Raw genomic sequence first — 20,810 nt, 5'->3', positions numbered from 1 at the left:
CCTGTTGAAGTATGTCATAATTTTTTCCATTTTTTTAAATATTGTAACTGCAAGGAGGCTAAGAGAAATATATATTCGCTTGGAAACCGACAGAAGTCAGACGTCTTTTCTTTTCCCGTGAAGAAGCCAGAAGAAAATCGAAAATTTGGAAATTCTTCGTTTTGTGACGACATCTCTCAAGTTTCTGGAAAACCATCCAATACGCAGCCATCAAATCCATTCTCGACGATGTGATTCACCACAACAAGAATTCTTTTGGGCCGTCGCATACTGACGGTGGAAAACCCTTCGATCAGGAACGGGTAAGCTCCAGCATTTGGTCCTTCGAACCGGATCGAAGGTTCCCCCGACCAGAAGGGCAGGTGTGGTGAGTACACCATTTTGTTTGCAAGTTCATTTGGTGGTGTTGGGTGGCAAGTAGACTCGCGCGGGTGGTACACCCACGCGAGTAAGGATTTTTTACGTTCGTTTTTGCGCACCATCATCGAGTTATTCGTTCGCCTAAAAAGTGGTAAACCGTGACGGGAAGGATACATTCGTTCGATTTTTACCATTTTTCGATATCCGCGTCGTGTAAAAGACATTAAAACGCACAATTTACGTTCCAATCTTCCGAATTTTGATTCCGTATATTCGATCTGTGGTGGTAGTGAAGTGGTGATAGTGTAGTGAACCAAGATGTCCAGACCAGAGAAGAAGCTGGTCGAATGCTTTATGAAGCGCAAAGCACTATTCGTCGTTCGTGATTCCGTTGAAGTGTTCATCAATAATTTTGACAACCAGAATGACGTTTTCCAGATTCCGATTCGTGTTGAAGCGTTGGACAGAGTCTACAACGAATTCCTTGACCTGCAAATGGAGATCTAAAAGTATTGTGGTGTCCCGAGTAACGGACGTGATATTTTGTATTTAAAAGGACTCGACTGCACGTCTCCGCAGTTGGAGTTATTCTCCATTATATTGTTTCGCTTCTCTCTTCGTACGGCTAACTCGTGTGGTGGCTACGTGACCCTTTACGCTTACTCAGCACACACGCGTTCATCGCCTGGGTGGCGTGATCACGTTATTGCTGATCATTATGTTTGCATAAATATGATGCTTATTGCTTCTTTCGGAAGGGCCGTATCCACCACACGCCCTAATTAGTAAAATAAAAAATTTAAATGATAGGCTTACAATTTTTTACCTCATAATCTTGTTCTTGTACAATAAAAGTGTTTATGATATTGTTTGTTTGCAGAATAATTATTAACTATAACTAATTATGTAGTATATATATATTCGTTTGTTTTATTCTATTTTTTATTATTTTATTTCTTCAATCTCTTACTTCTGTTCCGTATCCACCACACGACCAACTCTATACCTTTTTATTCTGTCTTTATGCACAATATCTGATTTCTTATTTAATTGAATCTTTACATTTTCACCCAAATCATCAAGTATTTTAAATGGGCCTCTATATTTCGCTTCCAGTTTTTTGGAATTTTCGTTCTTGATGAGAACAAGTTCTCCTACTTTAAAATCAGTTTGTTTTTTATTTTCGTCATAATTTGCTTTTCGTTTGCATTTTTGGTGTAATAATTGTTTCCTTGCAGCATCATGAGAATGTCGTAGCTTTAATCTCAAATATGTAGAGTAGTCATCCAGATTGTAGTCAGGTTTGTCTGATATTTCCGTTAAATTTGTGGGTAAATTTGCTAGTTTTCCATACACCAGATAAAAGGGTGTAAATCCTGTGGCAGAATGTACTGTGTTATTGTATGAGAATTCATAGAACGGTAGCCATTCAGACCAAGTGAATAGTTTCCCGTCGCATTGTATTCTCAGATATATACTCAGTGTTTTATGGGAATTTTCTAAAGCTCCAATGGATTGATGGTGATATGCCGTTGAATTAACTTTCTGTATTTCAAGTATCTTTGCAATATTAGTGAATAGCTCCGACATAAACTCAGTTCCTCTATCAGATGCAATCACTTTTGGTACTCCGTATTTCAAAATTACATTAGTTACAAAAGCGTTTGCAACAGTTTGAGTGCTCTTGTCAGGTATTGGTGTTGCAGTAATGAATTTTGATAATTCGCACTGCGTAGTCAGAATGTATTCAAATCCTTCTGATTTAATCATTGGACCTACTATGTCCAGATAAACTTTTTCAAATGCAGTTTCTGCAGTCGTTGTGATTTTCATAGGAATCTTTGTATTGGTTAGTTTATTCATTTGACATTGTTTACAACGTTTTACAAATTCCTCTATATCTTTGCTCATACCTCTCCAATAGTATCTCTGTTGGATAGTGTTGAGCGTTCTTTTGATTCCTGCATGGCCTGCAGTTGGCAATAAATGAAAATCATTCATAATAAGTAATTTTTCATTTTCGTCCTTGACTTCTTTCATGTGTTTTCCAATTATATATATTTTCGGCATGCCTTTTAATTTTAATGCATTGATGTTTTTTATTAATTCATTTATCGTTGCAACGTTATTTTTTACAATCAATGCTCCTATTCTTTCTTTTTCAGTAAATTCAATGATTCGGTTCATCATTCCCCGTAGGTGAATTGATGTCGTCATCAAAGGGATTACTATTTTGTTTTTGGAAAACTTTACGTCCTTTGTTTTTTGGTCTATCTCAAGTTCTACACTGTCTATGACGGATGGTGAAGGGTGATCAATCCTTTCTTCACTCGTCATTTCAGATGAACTTTGTTTCGTTGATCGTTCCATAGAACGTGTTGTTATTAGACAATTCTTGTTATTTAGTGATTTAAGTTCTTGGATCGAAATTCGCGATAACGCGTCCGCTATCACATTTTCCGCTCCACGTTTGTAAATCACCTCGAAATCATATTCTTCTAAAGCCAATCTAAATTTTGTTAATCGGCTTGAAGGGTCATTAAGAGAAAAAAGATATACTAAAGGTCTATGGTCAGTATATACTATAAACTTCCTTCCCCATAGGTAAGGTCGAAAATGTCGTATACCCCATACCATAGCCAATAGTTCTTTCTCAATAGTAGGATAATTTTTCTCTGCTTGATTGAGCATTTTACTGGCGTACGCAACCGGTCTGTCATTACTATTAGATAGAACAGCTCCAATCGCAATACCAGATGCATCAGTGTGCAGAGAGAATGTATTGTCATTTGAAAAATTCGGAAAATCTAATATCGGTGGGTTCATAAATCTTTTTCTAAGTTCAATGAAAGATGTTTCGCACTCATTCGTCCAGACAAATTGCATATGTTTCCTGGTGAGAAGATTTAAAGGTGCACACAAGAAAGCAAAATTCTTTATATGCTTTCTATAGTAGTTTGCAAATGCCACAAACCTTTTCACTTCGTCAGCAGTGACAGGTCTAGGCCAATTTTTTATAGCGTCCACTTTAGCAGGATCTGGTTTGATTCCGTTCGCTGAAATAAAATGTCCTAGATAGACTAATTGTTCTTGTAGAAAGTTACACTTCGCTGGGTTTAGCTTTAAGTTAACTTCCCGTAATCTTTCAAATATCGTGATTAAGTTCTTGTTATGTTCCTCAAATGTATTACCAAATATAATAAGATCATCAAGGTAAACTAAACATTGTGTTCCATTGAGACCTGACATTGCAGTCGTCATGAGTCTTGAAAAAGTAGATGGGCTTGTTTTCAATCCCATCGGCAATCTGGTCATTTGGTATTGTCCAGTTGCTGTAGAAAATGCCGTCACAGGTCTATCTTCTGTTCTTAATTGACATTGATAGTATCCTTGTGACAAATCTAAGTGCGTAAAGTATTTAGCTCCTGCTAAGGAGTCGATCACTTCTTCAATATTTGGAAGTGGAAACTTGTCATTCTCGAGAATATTGTTGAGTTTTCGATAATCAACAACCAGTCTCCATTTTTTAGAATCATCATCCGATTTTTTGGGTACAAGTAAAATCGGGCAGTTCCATTCAGAACGAGTTTTTTCAATAATCCCGTCTGATAACATTTTCCCAATTTGTTTATCAATCTCCTTCTTTTGAGATTGCGGCAACCTGTATTGTTTTGAATATATTGGCTTCGCATCTTTTTTTAGAGTTATTGTTGGCGTAAATATATCTGTTTTTGTTAGCTTATCATCCTTTAAACAAAAGATGTCCGCGTACTTCATACAAATTTTTCTTATCATCTGCTTCTCCTTAGTTTGCAGATGTGTCATATTAAGTTCCTTGAGCAATTCGCTTGCCCTATTTGTGTCATACTTAGGAAAATTTATATTTTCGATTTGATTATAATTCTTCAAAGGTTTGACCTCAATGTCTAATGATTTGATACATGTTGGTTTGTCCGCTATAATCACTAACCTTACTGGTATCTTACCATGTTTAGGTGTAGCTAGTGAGTTAGCTATAAAAACTGAAGTTGTGATCTGTTTATTTAAAACCAAACAGTCTTCTTTATATTTAGTCATTACATATGTGATTATTTCTGAACGATGAGGTATAGTTACAAAAGCACGATTATTAGATATGAAGGGAATTACTATTGTAGTGGGATTGTTTCTCAATTCTAAAGTTAAAGAGTTGAAATTGATGATTGCGTCATTTTGTCGTAGAAAATCTGTACCGAGTAAAGCTGGAACGCTTTCTGGTAGTTTCTCTATAACATGTAACGTAATAGGAAATTTAAATTTCTTGTGTCCTAAATTCACATCAATTGTTCCAATGGAACAAGATGTACCATTTATGCCATTAACTTTCAATGACTTATCCTTACAAATTGGTATATTATCTGGCACAAGTCTTTTTGATATTATTGAACAACTTGCTCCAATATCAATAATAAAATTAATTGGATCATCTAGTAAGTTCAACGGTATTCGTAGTAATCCATTACATGAGTTAGTCACGAAAAAGTTCGCCAACCACATTGACTTCTTCTTCTTCATTCCGCTGTTGCCTAGTATTGTTCTGTTCTGCTACATTCACGTGAGCATTATTTTGTCTGTTGCGGTTGTTAGTGTTACTATTATTGTTATTGTTGTTGTAATTGTTGCCTCTGTTCCCATTGTTATTATAATTCTGAAAATTTCCTCTGCGGAAATTTCCACGTCCCCTGAAAAATCCGCGGCCTCGCCTGAATCCAGACGCGCGACCTCTCCAATTATTGTAATTTCCTCTCCAATTATTGTTATGTTCTCCTCTAGTGTATTGCTGAAAATTGCACCATGAAGCCATTTCATTTCTTGGTTTCGATGTACCTGGGTTGCACTCTAAGGCGTCAGAGATAGCTTTGTTTAGGTTAGTGGGGTTTCTAGCCCTCAGCAGAAATTGCGTAGTCGGATCGTTAAGTCCTTCCACAAAAGCTCTGACTGCTATCGGTTGAACAATATTCGTAGCAGCCGCTTCTGATACAAATGTGCCTTGCGACACATGTGCCGAAGCTAATTTCGTTGCCAAATTCTCTATCTCTGTCCCGAAATCCGTAATATTTTTATTCTGTTGCTTTTTTGAAAGCATTTCACTTTCCACGGCTCTTGGTGTAATTTTTACTGCAAATTTATTTTTTAATGTTAAAAAAGCTTCATCTACCGTTTTTGTATTGTCTATGGTACCGTGAGCAGCACCAGATAAAGTAATTTTCATGAATTTTATTATATCTGCCTCTGGTACTTCGGAGGAATAGTCTTTTAAGAGTTGAACACTCTCTATGTAGCTTGCTAAAGTGTTTGCCGATCCATCGAGTGGTTTAACTACTTTAAGGGCTAGCACTAAATCAAGTTTATTCGCCATCTTATTATTATCTTCAAATAAAACGGAAATATTTACATCTATCTGGTTGTCAATGTCTTTATCTAATTTTAATAACTGAAAACTCTCTTTTATAATATGACCCAAAAATCTTATTTTCTCTATAAATAATTTGTCTTTGCTTAGATCTTTGTTCTTATAAATCAATTTATTAATATCTTCACGTATTTTAATTAGTCGATTTCTCTTTAAAATTTTAGTCTCTTTTTTGTGTTTGTTGAATTTCTTCAAGTTGCTGTGCAATCTGACAACTTCTTCATACAGTATAAAAAATTGTTCCATTCCACTCACCAACCTCTCTACGTATCAAAAATTTATGTTCCATAATTTTTCAATTCCAGCCTCCGATGCCAGTCCGATGTGAAAAACTTTCATAGCTGCATCCTCTCCTTCCAGTTGAAGTATCTTTTGGAATTCCTTGAAGTGACGAGTCTGTTGACTATTGTTGAATTACCCTCGTTTAATCGTACTATTTCTATCTCCAATCAATCGCTCACTGTATGCACAATTTCTAAACGGAAATCACAATTTCTGTATCCTTGCTTTGTCCATAACTGCATAATCACAATTTCTGTATCCATGCTTTGTCCATAACTTCACTTAGTCCATAAATCTTCTGATTTACTATTGGCTCTAAATTCATATCATCGTTTAGTCCACAATTTTCCGCGTTTTTCCGGCACCCACTACTTTCATATTTGCGCTGATAGTTGGCGAGCGGCTCGTTCAGCTACTCTTTCCGTGTGTTGCCGATTCATTTTAATCACTGCTCTTAGCACAATATATCCGGCGAAGAATAGAGCCAACACACATAGCGCCACCGTTTGTGCTGTTTGGTGGGCCTCGCTACTACTCGACGAGGTTGCCGCTACAACCTCATCGGCACTAAAAAAACCCATTTTTCTATCACTTTAACTTATCACAAAATTGGCAGGATCGCCATGTGGTGTCCCGAGTAACGGACGTGATATTTTGTATTTAAAAGGACTCGACTGCACGTCTCCGCAGTTGGAGTTATTCTCCATTATATTGTTTCGCTTCTCTCTTCGTACGGCTAACTCGTGTGGTGGCTACGTGACCCTTTACGCTTACTCAGCACACACGCGTTCATCGCCTGGGTGGCGTGATCGCGTTATTGCTGATCATTATGTTTGCATAAATATGATGCTTATTGCTTCTTTCGGAAGGGCCGTATCCACCACAGTATGATGATCCTGAGAAGTTTGAGGAGCATATGCAAGAACGAGCAACGTTCGAGGCGCGATACTGTTCGGCTAAAGGTTTTTTATTGATGAAACGTTCCATAGATCACAACCAACCAGCATTGAACACGTCTTTTACAGCCAATCATCCTCCAGCGAATTTCCACCTGCGATTACCCAAGATTGACCTTCCAAAGTTTGACGGAGATTTGTCTAGATGGCTTTCCTTCCGTGATACGTTTACATCCATGGTCCATTCCAATGCGGATATTCCGACAGTAGCGAAGATGCAGTACCTCTTACAATCACTGGAATGAGAAGCTCATAAGCCATTCGAGTCAACCGATAAGTGCGGATAATTACGCATTAACTTGGGACGCTTTATTGAAGCGTTACGACAATAAACGTTATTTGAAGCGTCAGCTATTCCGAGCTTTGTATGACCTCCCGCCACTCAACAAAGAGTCACCCCAAGAGCTGCATGACCTGGTTGATGACTACCAACGGCATGTCAAGGCTTTAGCGAAGCTGAACGAACCAGTCATCCACTGGGACACACCGTTTATCAACCTGCTAAGCTACAAGCTGGATTCAACAACCCTCCGAGCCTGGGAGGAGAAGACTAGTAGCGCTGATGACATCACTTACGAGGAGTTGGTTGATTTCTTGTACCAGCGGGTCTGAATGTTGAAGTCCGTCGTCACCGATCTGCAGCAACGCTCCAATCAAGTCGGCCAAGTCAAGGTGGCCGGTTCCACACCAAACCAGAAGAAGCCATTCAAGATGGTATCCAATTCCGCCACGACCGAAACTAAGAGTTTCATTCCGCATTATATTGCTTGTCCAGAAAACCATTTGTTATTCCAATGTCCAGCATTTTCCAAGATGTCCGTTTGTCAACGCAGAGAACTGGTATCCCAAAAACGCCTATGCTGGAATTGTTTCCGTTCTGGACACCAAAGTAGGAATTGTACGTCCAAGTATGATTGCCGAAATTGTCACCAGAGACACCACACGCTGCTGCACGAATCTGCAGTCCCGAAAGTACAATCCACTCCAGTTGTCATGTCTGGTCAGTCATCCCAGCAACCGAATCCACCCACGTTGACTGTTGTCGAATCCCCTGGATCAGCGAATCCGAATCCCCAAGTGAGTTTGTCGGCACAGTCGTATCAGTCCACTGTCCTATTGGAAACGGTTCACCTCCTTGTCGTACACCAGAATGGCAAAGAGCATCCTGCTCGCGCGCTCCTAGATTCGGGATCAATGTGCAGGTTTATTACGATGAAATTATCCAATGTGCTCAACCTCCGCCGCACGAAAGTTGACATCGCCGTGTCTGGAATCGGTGAAGCATCGAAGCAGATCAAGCGCAAGTTGACTGCTACGATTAAATCCAAGTTGCTTTCGTATAGTACAACTCTCGATTTTGAAGAAACCCACAGTATGCCTGCCAACTACGCCGATTGATATTTCCTCGTGGCAGTTCCCTGATGTTCCATTAGCCGACCCACGATTCCACATTCCAGCCGACGTTGACATGATTGTCGGTGGAGAAGTATATTATGACCTGCACACCGGTTGTAAGATTTCCTGCGGCGAAGGAAAACCTGTATTCGTCGAAACCTCGTTCGGATGGACTGTTTCTGGGAAAGTAGTCATCCAATCACCCGATGTTCCACGTGTTTGTCACCTCACCACTGTAGACCGAAACCTGGAAAATAGCCCTCCAGAAGTTCTGGGAGCTAGAAGCTGTTGAACCCTGCCCCATGTTATCCGCTGAAGAAAATTTCTGTGAAGATCAGTATGCCACTACCACCACTCGCGATTCGTCGGGTCGTTACGTTGTGTCCTTGCCACTCACCCGCGATCCGCTCGTCACTCTCGGCGAATCACGTTCAATCGCCGAGCGTCGCTTCTTGAACCTTGAAAAACGACTTGAGCGAGATCCAACCACCAAAGCTGCCTACTGCCGCTTCATGGAGGAATACGAACGCCTAAACCACATGAAGAAGCTCGTGGATCCAGTAGACGAAACCAAGCCACACTGTTTTCTCCCACACCACCCGGTGTTCAATGAATCCAGCACCACTACGAAGGTTCGAGTTGTGTTCGATGCATCCTGCAAGACGTCTTCTGGATTCTCTGTGAATGACCTGCAGCTAGTTAGACCCGTCGTTCAAGATGATCTGCTATCGATCCACATCCGATTCCGCATCCACCAAATTGCATTCGTCGCCGACGTCGAAAAAATGTATCGACAGATCCTATTGCGTCAGCCGTTTCGTCGATATCAGCTCATCCTCTGGCGTCCTAGTCCAAACCAGCCAATTGCTACGTACGAACTGAACGCTGTAACGTACAGTTTCGCGTCATCACCATTCTTAGCTGTGACAAGTCACTTGTTGGGTCTTGCTGTTTGTTGAAGCTTATCCCGCCCATGGGGTTTATTAAGAACCAAAAAAAAGGAGAAAACACACATTTATAGAAAAAAAAATTAGCTAAATAGGGTCCTTGGCATAAAATTAAAAAAACATATACCTATTCTTTGAACTATATTTCAATAAATAAAACCTAAAATAAAATTTAAACGACAGATTAAAAAATAGCTATTTAAGGGTTAAAAGAAAGACGGCACATAGTCATACACAACACGAATTAAGGATTATATACAGCACAAACAACATTACACGACACATTAAAACATCGCTGCGGTTGGTAGTGCTGAAGGCGATGAAAACCAACCCGAATTTGGCGGGTCGTAGAGGTTCCGGTTGGAGCGAGTCGGGACTTGTCTGAACCACTCGATAGAGACTAGACGTGTAATAATAAATCCGCGACGATTCGGTGGAATTGTAGTTTCTACGAAGTCCTTTCACAAAGAAGGAAGTATCATTCCGCACAAACCTAAACCAAACTAGCGGTTTGTGGCGGTCGCGTACAGTGGCGCACCGTGGTGTCGAAGAGGTTGAGTCGTGAGGGTTGGCATTATCGTCAAAACCCAAGAGCGCGGTGTGGCGTGGCCGAGGATCCGTATCGGCACCCTGAACGACGAACGAGAGGACAAGGCGGCGACGATCCGAATCTCCGCCAAACAGGAGAACCAACGCAGGAACGAGGGAGTATCAGCGGCGGTCAGAACCTACGTCGAAAGCCGAGGCAACGCAGGAGCGCGGCAGAACCAGCGGCGGGCCCTGACACGACACAATACACACATGTGAGTATTTGTAAATCTGAGTAGGAGTTAGGGAATTAGGGGAGACAATAAATAGAATAAAGACCGTCTCTTTAGGAATCTATAACGTGGTGTTTTCCCTTTTCCGAGAAACCTAATTTGACTGGAATTGAGCCGACCCTGGGAGGGAAAAGAAGGAGTACATGCAGGCAGCTGGGCGTAGCAAGCCCTATGTTACATAGCTACACGCACCCTTCAGAAAATCGCGCAGGACGCAAGTGATATCTATCCAGCCACAGCCGCGGTAGCCCAGAAGGATTTCTACGTGGATGATTTCCTGTCTGGTGCCGACACCGTTGAATCCGCTATCCAAATACGCCAAGAAATGACTGCCATGCTTTCAGCAGCAGGTTTCCCGTTGAAGAAGTGAGCTTCAAACTCACCAGAAGTCCTAGTTGATATTCCCGAAGAAGACCTAGCCTTTGCACCGTACCATGATCTCCAGGACGATCAATCCGTTTCCACACTCGGACTCATTTGGGAACCGAGAATCGACATGATGAGTTTCAAGGTTCAACTTCCACTGCCAGCATCTGTTTTAACTAAGCGGAAGATTATGTCGTACGTGGCGCAGATTTTTGACCCACTTGGCCTTGTGGGACCAATCATAGTCATCGCCAAACTCTTCATGCAGCGTCTATGTGCATTGAAAACCGAAGCTGGAGATTCATATGAGTGGGATCGTCCTCTTCCTCCACGTTTGCAATCCAAGTGGAAGGAGTTCCACGAAACGTTAGATACTATCACATCTCTTCGAATTCCACGCTGTGTAACCGTAGCAAACGCAACCTCATTCCAACTCCATTTCTTTTCCGATGCCTCACAGAAGGCTTACGGAGCATGTTGTTATGTCCGCTCAGAATCCGCTGGGGTTGTTCGTGTCCAATTGCTGACGTCTAAGTCCAAAGTTGCACCGCTGGCCAAACAACAAACCATCGCACGTCTGGAGTTATGTGACGCTGTACTCGCATCCAATCTCTATAAGAAGGTGGCCCATTCCATTCCGAAACCTGCTGAAATCTTCTGTTGGACAGATTCGTCAACTGTATTACATTGGTTGGAGTCTTCGCCGTCCCGATGGAAAACTTTCGTAGCTAATCGGGTAGCTATGATTCAAGAAGCTACAGAATCCTGCCACTGGAACCATGTTTCCGGAACATCCAATCCAGCTGATCCTCTCTCTCGTGGCGTCAATCCAATCGATCTCAAACAACTTCCCATTTAGTGGACCGGTCCGAATTGGTTATCCCTGCCACCATCCGATTGGCCTGTTAACGAAATGCCATCCCTGGACCCACATTGGATGTCGGAGGCCAAAACCAACGTAACCATGATAGCTCACTCAAGTCCAACTTTTCCGATAAATAATTCAGCCGATACTCCTGCTTCAGCAAACTTCGTCGATCTATTGCATGCTGGATGCGATATTTCCGTGCCCTGAAAGCCGCCGTCAAGAAGACCACCATCGAACCTTTCGAGACCTTAACAACTGACGACCTCCGTGATGCAGACATCGCCCTTTCTCGGCTAGCCCAGCACGAAACATTTCCAGAAGAAATGTCCAATCTTATATCCGGGGAACGTATTCCTACATCGTCAGCATTGAAGTGGTTGCAACCGAAAGTCAGCAAGGCAGGTGTCATCCGAGTTGGTGGAAGACTCGGCAACGCCCCCGTGTCCGAAGATGTAAAGTTCCCAATTGTCCTCTCGTCTAAGCACCGGTTATCCGTCCTGCTAGCCAAGTACTACCACCATATGCTGCTCCATGCCGGTCCCCAGTTGATGCTTTCTTCGATTCGCCAGAAATTCTGGATCATCGGTGGCCGAAACTTAGTTCGCCGCACGTACCACCAATGTCACACGTGCTTCCGCAACAAACCCACCCTGGTGCAGCAGAGTATCGCCGACCTGCCTACAACAAGAGTGACTCCGACCAGACCATTCGCCGTATGCGGTATTGATTACTGCGGCCCCGTATATATCAAATCTCCGGTGCGTAACCGGACTCCTACTAAAGCGTACATCGCAATATTTGTATGCTTCGCTACACGTGCCGTCCATATCGAGCTTGTATCTGATATGTCAACACCGGCTTTTATGGCCGCTCTCCGCCGTTTCGTCGCCCGCCGTGGAAAGATGAAGGAAATCCACAGCGACAACGGCACCGCCTTCAAGAGCGCAGCAAACGAACTGCACAGACTCTACGCCATGTTAAAATCCAACCAAACCGAACGAAAGCAGATCCTCGACTGGTGTGCAGAGAACGAGATTATCTGGCGTTTCATCCCTCCGCGAGCACCACACTTTGGAGGGCTGTGGGAAGCAGCCGTTAAATCAGCTAAGCATCAACTGTTACGTGAAATCGGCAATGTAAACGTTGGCTACGAGGACATGTGCACTTTATTGGCCCAAATTGAAATGTGCCTGAATTCGAGGCCCCTGGTTCCAATTCCAACCGATCCTTCAGACCTTGAAGTCTTAACTCCAGGACATTTCCTGATTGGAGCCAGTTTCCAAGCCGTTCCGGAAAACAACTTGTGCGACATTCCGGATAATCGTCTGACGCACTTTGAGCTCGCTCAGAAGCGATTCCAACGAATCTGGTCCAGATGGGCACCAGAATTCCTCCAGCAACTCCAGTCACGCGTTACAAGGTCCAAGCCACCAGTAACCATCAAACCAGGGGCCGTCGTGGTAATCAAAGACGACAATCGCCGCTCGGCGATTGGATCACAGGCCGCTCGGAAGGATCACTAAGGTTCATCCGGGCAAAGACGGAGTGGTACGTGTCGTCACCCTGAAGACTGCATCATCCGAAGCAATCGTCAGACCTGTGGCGAAGATTGCGCTATTACCAACAGCAGAAAATCATCATCCGGATCCTGAAAAATGAGACCTGGTAGAGCACGCCAAAATTTGCTCGATGCCTTCGTGGGAACCAAGCAGGTAATTGCGGTTCCAATACGTATCTTTATCTTGTCAGGTCTACCTGGTCTTTTCAATCCCCAGATGACGATACCCTGGGCTACTTATAACAATCTACATCGAGTTCAATGCCCGGCGAACCATAACAAACCGATCGTTGCCGGCAAATCACGTGCTTCTGTTGCGTCTTCACAACAACTGAGACGAGTCTCGAATCTTTAGATATTTAGTTTAAAAACAACGACAACATTGTTAAGTAATAGAATTGAACTAGCTAAACCAGTTCAAGGTAGCCGGAATGTTGAAGTATGTCATAATTTTTTCCATTTTTTTAATATTGTAACTGCAAGGAGGCTATGAGAAATATATATTCGCTTGGAAACCGACAGAAGTCAGACGTCTTTTCTTTTCCCGTGAAGAAGCCAGAAGAAAATCGAAAATTTGGAAATTCTTCGTTTTGTGACGACATCTCTCAAGTTTGTGGAAAACCATCCAATACGCAGCCATCAAATCCATTCTCGACGATGGATTCACCACAACAAGAATTCTTTTGGGCCGTCGCATACTGACGGTGAAAAACCCTTCGATCAGGAACGGGTAAGCCCCAGCAATACCCTTACGCCTAAATGGCTACTACAGTGTAATTTACCATAATGTAATGGAACAGAAAACCTAACGCCTAAATGGCTACTACTACTGTGTAATTTACAATTTATAGAAACATAAACATATGTACATGTACACGATAAAAACCCGGCTCTGTTACAGATAAAATGCTAATGAGCCTGATAAATAAATAAATGGGATAAAAAAATATCCAAAGTGATTAAAGAACAACGAACGAGATATTGGGCCTGATCACCGTTCACGGTGAAAACGAAGTGAATTGTATACAACGTTATTACGGCTGCCACCGTGTGTCTAGAATCCGGAAGAGTTCATCCGTCGTGACAACTTTAATGAACTCGATGTTATTATGAATACCACGATACTGTCACGTCACGGGGAAAACAAGTATATTTGTCACTTGTGTTTTAGATGGTGAAAGCTAGTCACGCGGAATAGAGTAATTTTGATTTCGGATTTATTTAGCTTTTTTGCTAACATTTTGAATATTGTCTTGCTTTTTTTAAGAAAGAAAAGATAAACAAACAGCAATTTACCCGCTTGGTGGCATTCTTAGAACGAAATCCTTACGTATCCAGAGGACGTAAATTTGTTTATTTGTATTCGATAAATGCGCTATTGGATGTAATTGAGGACTAAAAATGTAGCTCCCGTAGACCGATTGAAACTTGGCGAAAGGTCTAATTTCGATTGTCCTGAATGAATAGAAATTTTTTGTTTCTATTTTAAGGATTAGACTAACAGAGATTTGCAGCCCCATAAAATGGCAATGGAGGCCACTGGCCCAAAATGATCATTATGATTGATTATGTATAATATTGATTCATTGATATTTCAAATATAAAATAATAACCGTAATGTTTTTCCAACATTGCAGAGCCGTTTTTTGTAATTCAAACATTTGCAATTGGTGGACAAGACCCGAATCAGAGGATAAGAGGATTAAACTCCAGAATCCCATATGGGAGTAGCTCAGATTATACTGATCATGAGATGGATGAATTCGGGTTTATTCTGAGATATAGAAGATATAATTGGCGATCTAACGTACAAATCTACACCTAGGCAGCGCTGCGGTGAAAGTGACGATGGTGTTAAATTTTGCTATGTGAGCTTATGAATGGTTTGTAGTTCTATCCATAAATTACATAAAAGATTATCATCACAATCAGAGTTTTTAAGAAATTTAATTCTGCGCAATTTTATTTATTTTTTTATATATTATATTTTTATATATTTATATATATTTTTATAAAGGCTCATATGGCGTTAGCCTCACGGGGCCGGGAGTCCAATACTTTGACAATTTTTCTTATTATCTATGTTAGTAATATGTAACCGATTACTCGCGGTTGGTCGAGGTTAGTATTACAAGTGTTTTCGTAATTGGGATGTTGTTGTCTCCAATGCTCTGTACGTGTGCCCGACACGGGATACTTCCTATTGGGATGCAGCTGACCACTAATCAGCAACGCCCCCCTAGTCTGTAACCCATATCTAGCGTGGTGCATCTTTCTCGACTCGAGGAATCCAGGATAGAATGGCCACTAGCCGGCGCAATCATCAGTTCGTGTAGAGTTGTCATGAGCGGTACAACCTTTGGCTCTTGACGCAATTTTATATATAACATGTTATTTCATTACCTCTTTCAGTAGTGAAAATTGTATAAATGTTGACAATGGTTGAATCAAAAAAGGAAATTCGAGAGCACAATCAAAAACAAGTTGAAGAATGCATGGTTCCTGCATGTGAGAACTACCTTGGAAATACCGGAAGTAAAATATACGTGATTTGTTTTTGAGTTTTAGGTTACCTTATCATCATTTTCTTAGTTCAAAAACTAAATCCAGATGTCTCACCGATCGTTTACGTTTTGCGTTAGATCGCCAATTATTCATCAAAATTGTAGAAACGGTTCTTAAAAAATATTTCAACGTTGACCTATACTAAATACTTCTCACTATTCAAACGAGTAAGACAGAGCTGAGTACAAGAATATGCGAGATATCGATTATTAAACTCTTGATAGTCATGCTTTATCTCTAGAGTAATTTATAGAAAAAGGAAATCAAATTTCATTCACATATGTTCAACAACTACATTATTCAAGAGCAACCAAGTATTCCTCTTCATCTTTGAACCAGCGTTTGATTCAGCAAACTAACGCACCAAGCAAATGATTCATGGAATGAGTCCGAATAGTGGGATTGAAATAACGAATCATCGAGGTATAATCGCAAACTTGTCATTCTAAAACATACGTTCAATTAAATGGAATATTATCTTATACACTTATTAATTTTACTTACATAACGTTCAAACGTCCGAAATTATGCAACCGACATAGACGCTAGAAATTATGCAACTGATATGTCTCTTCTAAACGGGAATGAACTCTTTCACTTCACAGAGTTTACTTTTACACGCAACTGTCCGTGACAATGATGATAGACACAAAAAGATTAAGTGAAGTGTAAGTGACGTGAAAGCGTTTGTGACAGTGATGTTCGTGATCAGGCCCATTATAAGTTCGTAATCCTACGACAACAATGCGATCGAACTTTGGACATCACTCTCACCCTATCACATTCATCTGATTTACACGAAAGTATCCACTGTGACTTCTCTGTTTTTCCGATGCTGAGCAGTATAATGCATGAAAATTTTTTGCAACCATTGAATGAAACCGATGTCTCTGTATTAACCTGCCTTCCCGCAAAACTAGAACCATATAATTAACAATCATGGACGAGGTCTGCGAAAATAAAAAAAACACACTTTTTCGGGATTTGTGAAATTGAATTATAAAATACTGTCAGGCGGATGAAGTGTATACACAATAAAATGAATTAAAACTGTTATTAGAAAATAATGACGAATGATAAGTCAGACACTTATTTTAAATTTATATAATTAAACTATTTCAATCCACATTGAATTCCTGGAATGTATCGTACTTCTGCTTAGTTAGCTCGTGCTCCACATTTGCAAGCAACAACGTATGAGAATAGCCCATAGAAACTTGCGGTATCTTCATGCCTTCCATTCGCGAAACCGTTTTTGGAGTTGATGACGATTTTTGTAAATCACCCAAACCCTGAAAGAAAAAAGTTTGAAATTTATAATTAGATATACAATGAAACCATAAACAAACCCTAATAATATACATATTTCTACACAGCATCTTCGTAGAATTGTTCATTTAATATTTGTATTTATCTCGTAAATGTTATTACTTACCAATTCACCGTATGTCGGAGATGCTCCCCATGCGATCAGCGAATCATCTGCGGAAATAACTATTGAAGTATTACCAGTACCAATGCTGGTTATGTTCCATCCGGCTAGATCTTGAACTGGTTTAGGGTACATGTTTGCCTCTCCAGTTTTCTTGTTTTGGCCAAACATGTATAAAGTTCCAATATCTGTAACAGCAAGACTGTAGGAGCAGCCACAGAATACGCGCAAAACTTTTCGATTTTGAATGTCGAAGAATTTTATAAGCCTGCAAAAAACATTTTTTCATCAAAAGTATAATTCAAATTTCATTTAATTTTTTTTAGCTCTGATTTGTGTTTTTGAAATGCTATAAGTAGTTTAATCCATTAACGACCATGCCGTATTTTTTTTATTTTCAACGAAAGTCATTGGTGTAGTTTTTAACTCTGCCTGTGAATGACGGATCTCTATAGTAGCATGTCCGAAAAAGAACCTGAAACTGTCGAGAATCAGAGCAGAGGGTCCAAAGCCCCTAAGGAGGATGGTTGGAATAACTGTTGTCTATGGTTATTATGCGAAGGAAGAAATGGATAAACCCTTAAGCCAGAAATTTCATCTGTGATTTTCTCAGGTTGCCAAAAATAATCCCGTTTGCCACAATGAAAGAAAATGAAATGTAAACAAGTAATGAATAATAATATATAATTCGAGAGTTTAGAAAGGTATTTTCCTAGTGACCTTCTCAGGTTAGGTAAAATACCTACGTACTACGGAAGATGAATAACGAAATGTATAACCGGTCCGATTAGAATGGATATTATTTCCGAATTCTCGTTTCGCCGAATATTTGAGAATTCGAGTTTTCAGAATCACATTACTCACCACAGTGAATCCTGTATTCTTACTCATTCCCGCTAACAATTATGATAATCGCGACGCTTCTGACTGCGAATATTATGCTAACATTCCTTCCCTTTCTGTGGTGTTTTTTGTATTGTATTTTATCAGGTTTTGTTTTTTTTTATGTTAGGGTATGTGAGGTTATCTACTTTCTGTTGCTTCAAACCGAATGTATTGTCCAATAGAATCATACAAAGTCGAATAAAATTGTAAGTGAAAACTAATAAACTAAGCTATCATTCGATACCAAAATGTTACTATATGGTTGCTTTCCAAAGCCATAAAAAAATCAAATTTGTTGTTCGATTTTTCGAACGCTTGGTATTGGGTTAAATGTTTAAAAATCGTTTATACTTTCATATCCAGGATCGGAAATATACACTACTCATTTTAATATTAAAAATATGGGCCTGATTCTCGAGTACACTTCACGGTGGAAACTCGTATCCAGATGTCGACACCGTACCGTTGTCATCGCGAATACGTTTCACTCCGTTTTCACCGTGAAGTGTATTCGTAGTGTATTCGAGAATCAGGCCCAATGAGTTTTCAGGCAGAATGAGCACTTTTCAAATAAAAAATCATTAATGAAGATTAACTTCTTCGTATCAAACTTGTATTCAATGTAAGTGGAAAACTTTGTTTCCTTCATGTGATAGAATAATCTCATACAAAAATTTTATCTGAAGATAATTTTATATTATAATGATTAATTTAGTGGGAAACTAATCTCGCATCCAGATGTCGACACCGTACCGTTATCATCGCGGATACGTTTCATTCCGTTTCCACCGTGCAGTGTATTCGAGAATCATGCCCTATGTTAGGGTGCGTTTCCATTAAGAAGAAATCACAGATATTCAATTTCCTCCGAGAAAAGAAGGGCCTGATTCTCGAATACACTACGAATACACTTCACGGTGGAAACGGAATGAAACGTATTCGCGATGACAACGGTACGGTGTCGACATCTGGATACGAGATTAGTTTCCCACTATACTTATCATTATAATATCAAATTATCTTCAGATGGATTTTTTGTATGAGATTATTATATCACATGAAGAAAACGAAGTTTTCCATTCACATTGAATACCAGTTTGATACGAAGAAGTTGATTTTCATTAATGATTTTGACGTAGGATTACGTCTTTCGGGAACATATTGGGGTACAAATTAAAAATCGAAAATCGAGCACATCGTGAAAATTATCCAATTTCAAACGCTTATTGCTCAGTTATTTCATGATGGATTGATGAATTTTTTGCGTCAATCGATTTCGGCACTCCATAACAATTTTTTATATTGAAGAAAATAATATATGTCATAAAACTAACTATCGAACAATTGAAAAATCTCAACCCCTATCCTAACGGAAATACCCTCTTCTGATTGGTCGAAATTGATGACACATGCGACGAGTCCCTAACAGAGACATCAAAACCAAGCTGCCTGGGGGAAACCAGCATTGCAGAAATGAAAGCAGGGGGAACTGTTGTTCCCACCGAAATGTATTTCCTAACAGAGACTTCAAAACCATGCTGCCTGGGGGAAATCGGCATTGCAAATACATGAAAGTAGGGGGAGCTTTTGTTCCCACCGAAATGTGTTCCCAAACAGAGACATTAAAACCAAATCATTATCAAAGAGTTGAACGATGTAATTCTTCAAACATATCCAAAATCAACAGATAGCCTAACGGAATCCTACGTCAACTATGCGGTTGTGTCTAGGACACAACCCTCCTGTGACTTTTTTATTTGAAAAGTGATCATTCTGCCTGAAAACTCATCATCTTCGACACTTCAGTAACTCGTAAAACGAAGCTCAATGGCGTGCCGTTTATTTTGTTCCCACCGTGAAGTGTATTCGAGGATCAGGCCCGAAATGAATGAATCATGATACAGAAAGGTAGAACAGTAATCAACTTGTTGGTATATATTCTGCATTTAAAATTCATATCCAAAACATGAAATTATCGCTACTTCTCGAAGTGGCGTAAAACAGCCACAGCGTAAAACCCCCACATATTTACGTCAAACATTGTGAAACACATGAAACAATCAATATTGGTGATTTAAATATCAATAACATCAACAAGATTAATGAAAAAATTGGCATAGCCAATCGTTGGAAGCTTCTCTATCCAGTTTTCATCCGTGATCCAGTGATCCTCGTCGAATGCGAGAACGAGAAGCTTCAGCAGATTGGTTGAAGTCGAAGAGTCCATAAAATGCATTGAATCGTACTGACATGAAGCGCATTGGGTCATGTTAGCCGTAATTTGTCAAACTGAGTCCAAGATAGAGAAAGTTTATTGAGCCAAGGACTCTCTCGAGTGCATGAATGTTCAGATCCGCAAGAATACCAAGACTATCTATTTCTTCCAACAGCTTTTAAACTGTAAAAACTGCCTGGATTACCATTCTTCTCTTATCATAAAATTTTCACGTAGAGCCCATTTGTGGTTCTTGGCTTTTTGTGCAGTAAATCCTATCCCTACCACCCCGCTGTGCCGACTGGAGTACGAGTAACCATAGTGAAGATCGGAATCGGATTGGAATCTCGGAACATGGAACTGCAAGTCTCTCAACTTTCTTTCTTTCTTGGCTGGTGGCCAATCTACGAAATAATGTTTCTTCAACATTCAACATGTAGCTAGAATCGATGACGATAAAGAATTCTACACGCATCCTCAGCGTGAATATGATCGCTGCCCAAAACACGACATCAAAATTGTCATCGGTGATTTGAACGCTCAGGTCGACCAAGAGGAGGAGTTCAGACCGGTAATTGGTAGGCTCAGCGCTCATCAGCAAACCCACAAAAACGGCCTAGGACTTATCGACTTCGCTGCCTCCAAGGCCATTCGTAGCGCCTTCCTTCCAGCACAGCCAATATCATTACACATGGAGATATCACCAGC

At 40.4% G+C, this 20,810-nt stretch overlaps 3 protein-coding genes across 5 annotated transcripts in view; 2 read left to right on the top strand and 1 right to left on the bottom strand.

Annotated features, from left to right (window-relative positions):
• Window positions 1-10,712: 10,712 nt before the first annotated feature.
• On the top strand, window positions 10,713-11,438 carry LOC129773771 (uncharacterized). Its single transcript, XM_055777415.1, has one exon. The coding sequence runs from the start codon at window positions 10,713-10,715 to the stop codon at window positions 11,436-11,438; it is 726 nt and encodes a 241-aa protein (XP_055633390.1).
• A 194-nt stretch (window positions 11,439-11,632) lies between these two features.
• Window positions 11,633-12,970, top strand: LOC129773770 (uncharacterized). Its single transcript, XM_055777414.1, has one exon. It carries the CDS (start codon window positions 11,633-11,635, stop codon window positions 12,968-12,970), a length of 1,338 nt encoding a protein of 445 aa, XP_055633389.1.
• Window positions 12,971-16,589: 3,619 nt separating this feature from the next.
• Window positions 16,590-20,810, bottom strand: part of LOC129780410 (protein RCC2 homolog) — a 60,122-nt gene continuing 55,901 nt past the window's right edge. For all 3 annotated transcript variants that reach the window (XM_055788672.1, XM_055788673.1, XM_055788674.1), the window contains 2 exons: window positions 17,006-17,270; window positions 16,590-16,862 (listed from right to left, as the gene is read on the bottom strand). In XM_055788672.1, coding sequence (XP_055644647.1) covers window positions 16,689-16,862; window positions 17,006-17,270 — 439 coding nt within the window. In that variant the 3' untranslated portion in view covers window positions 16,590-16,688. The remainder of the gene's footprint in view (window positions 16,863-17,005; window positions 17,271-20,810) is intronic.

The sequence above is a fragment of the Toxorhynchites rutilus genome, chromosome 3 (genome assembly GCF_029784135.1).
Source record: "Toxorhynchites rutilus septentrionalis strain SRP chromosome 3, ASM2978413v1, whole genome shotgun sequence".
NCBI classification, from domain to species: domain Eukaryota; kingdom Metazoa; phylum Arthropoda; class Insecta; order Diptera; family Culicidae; genus Toxorhynchites; species Toxorhynchites rutilus.
This window is presented reverse-complemented; position numbering and strand designations above follow the sequence as displayed.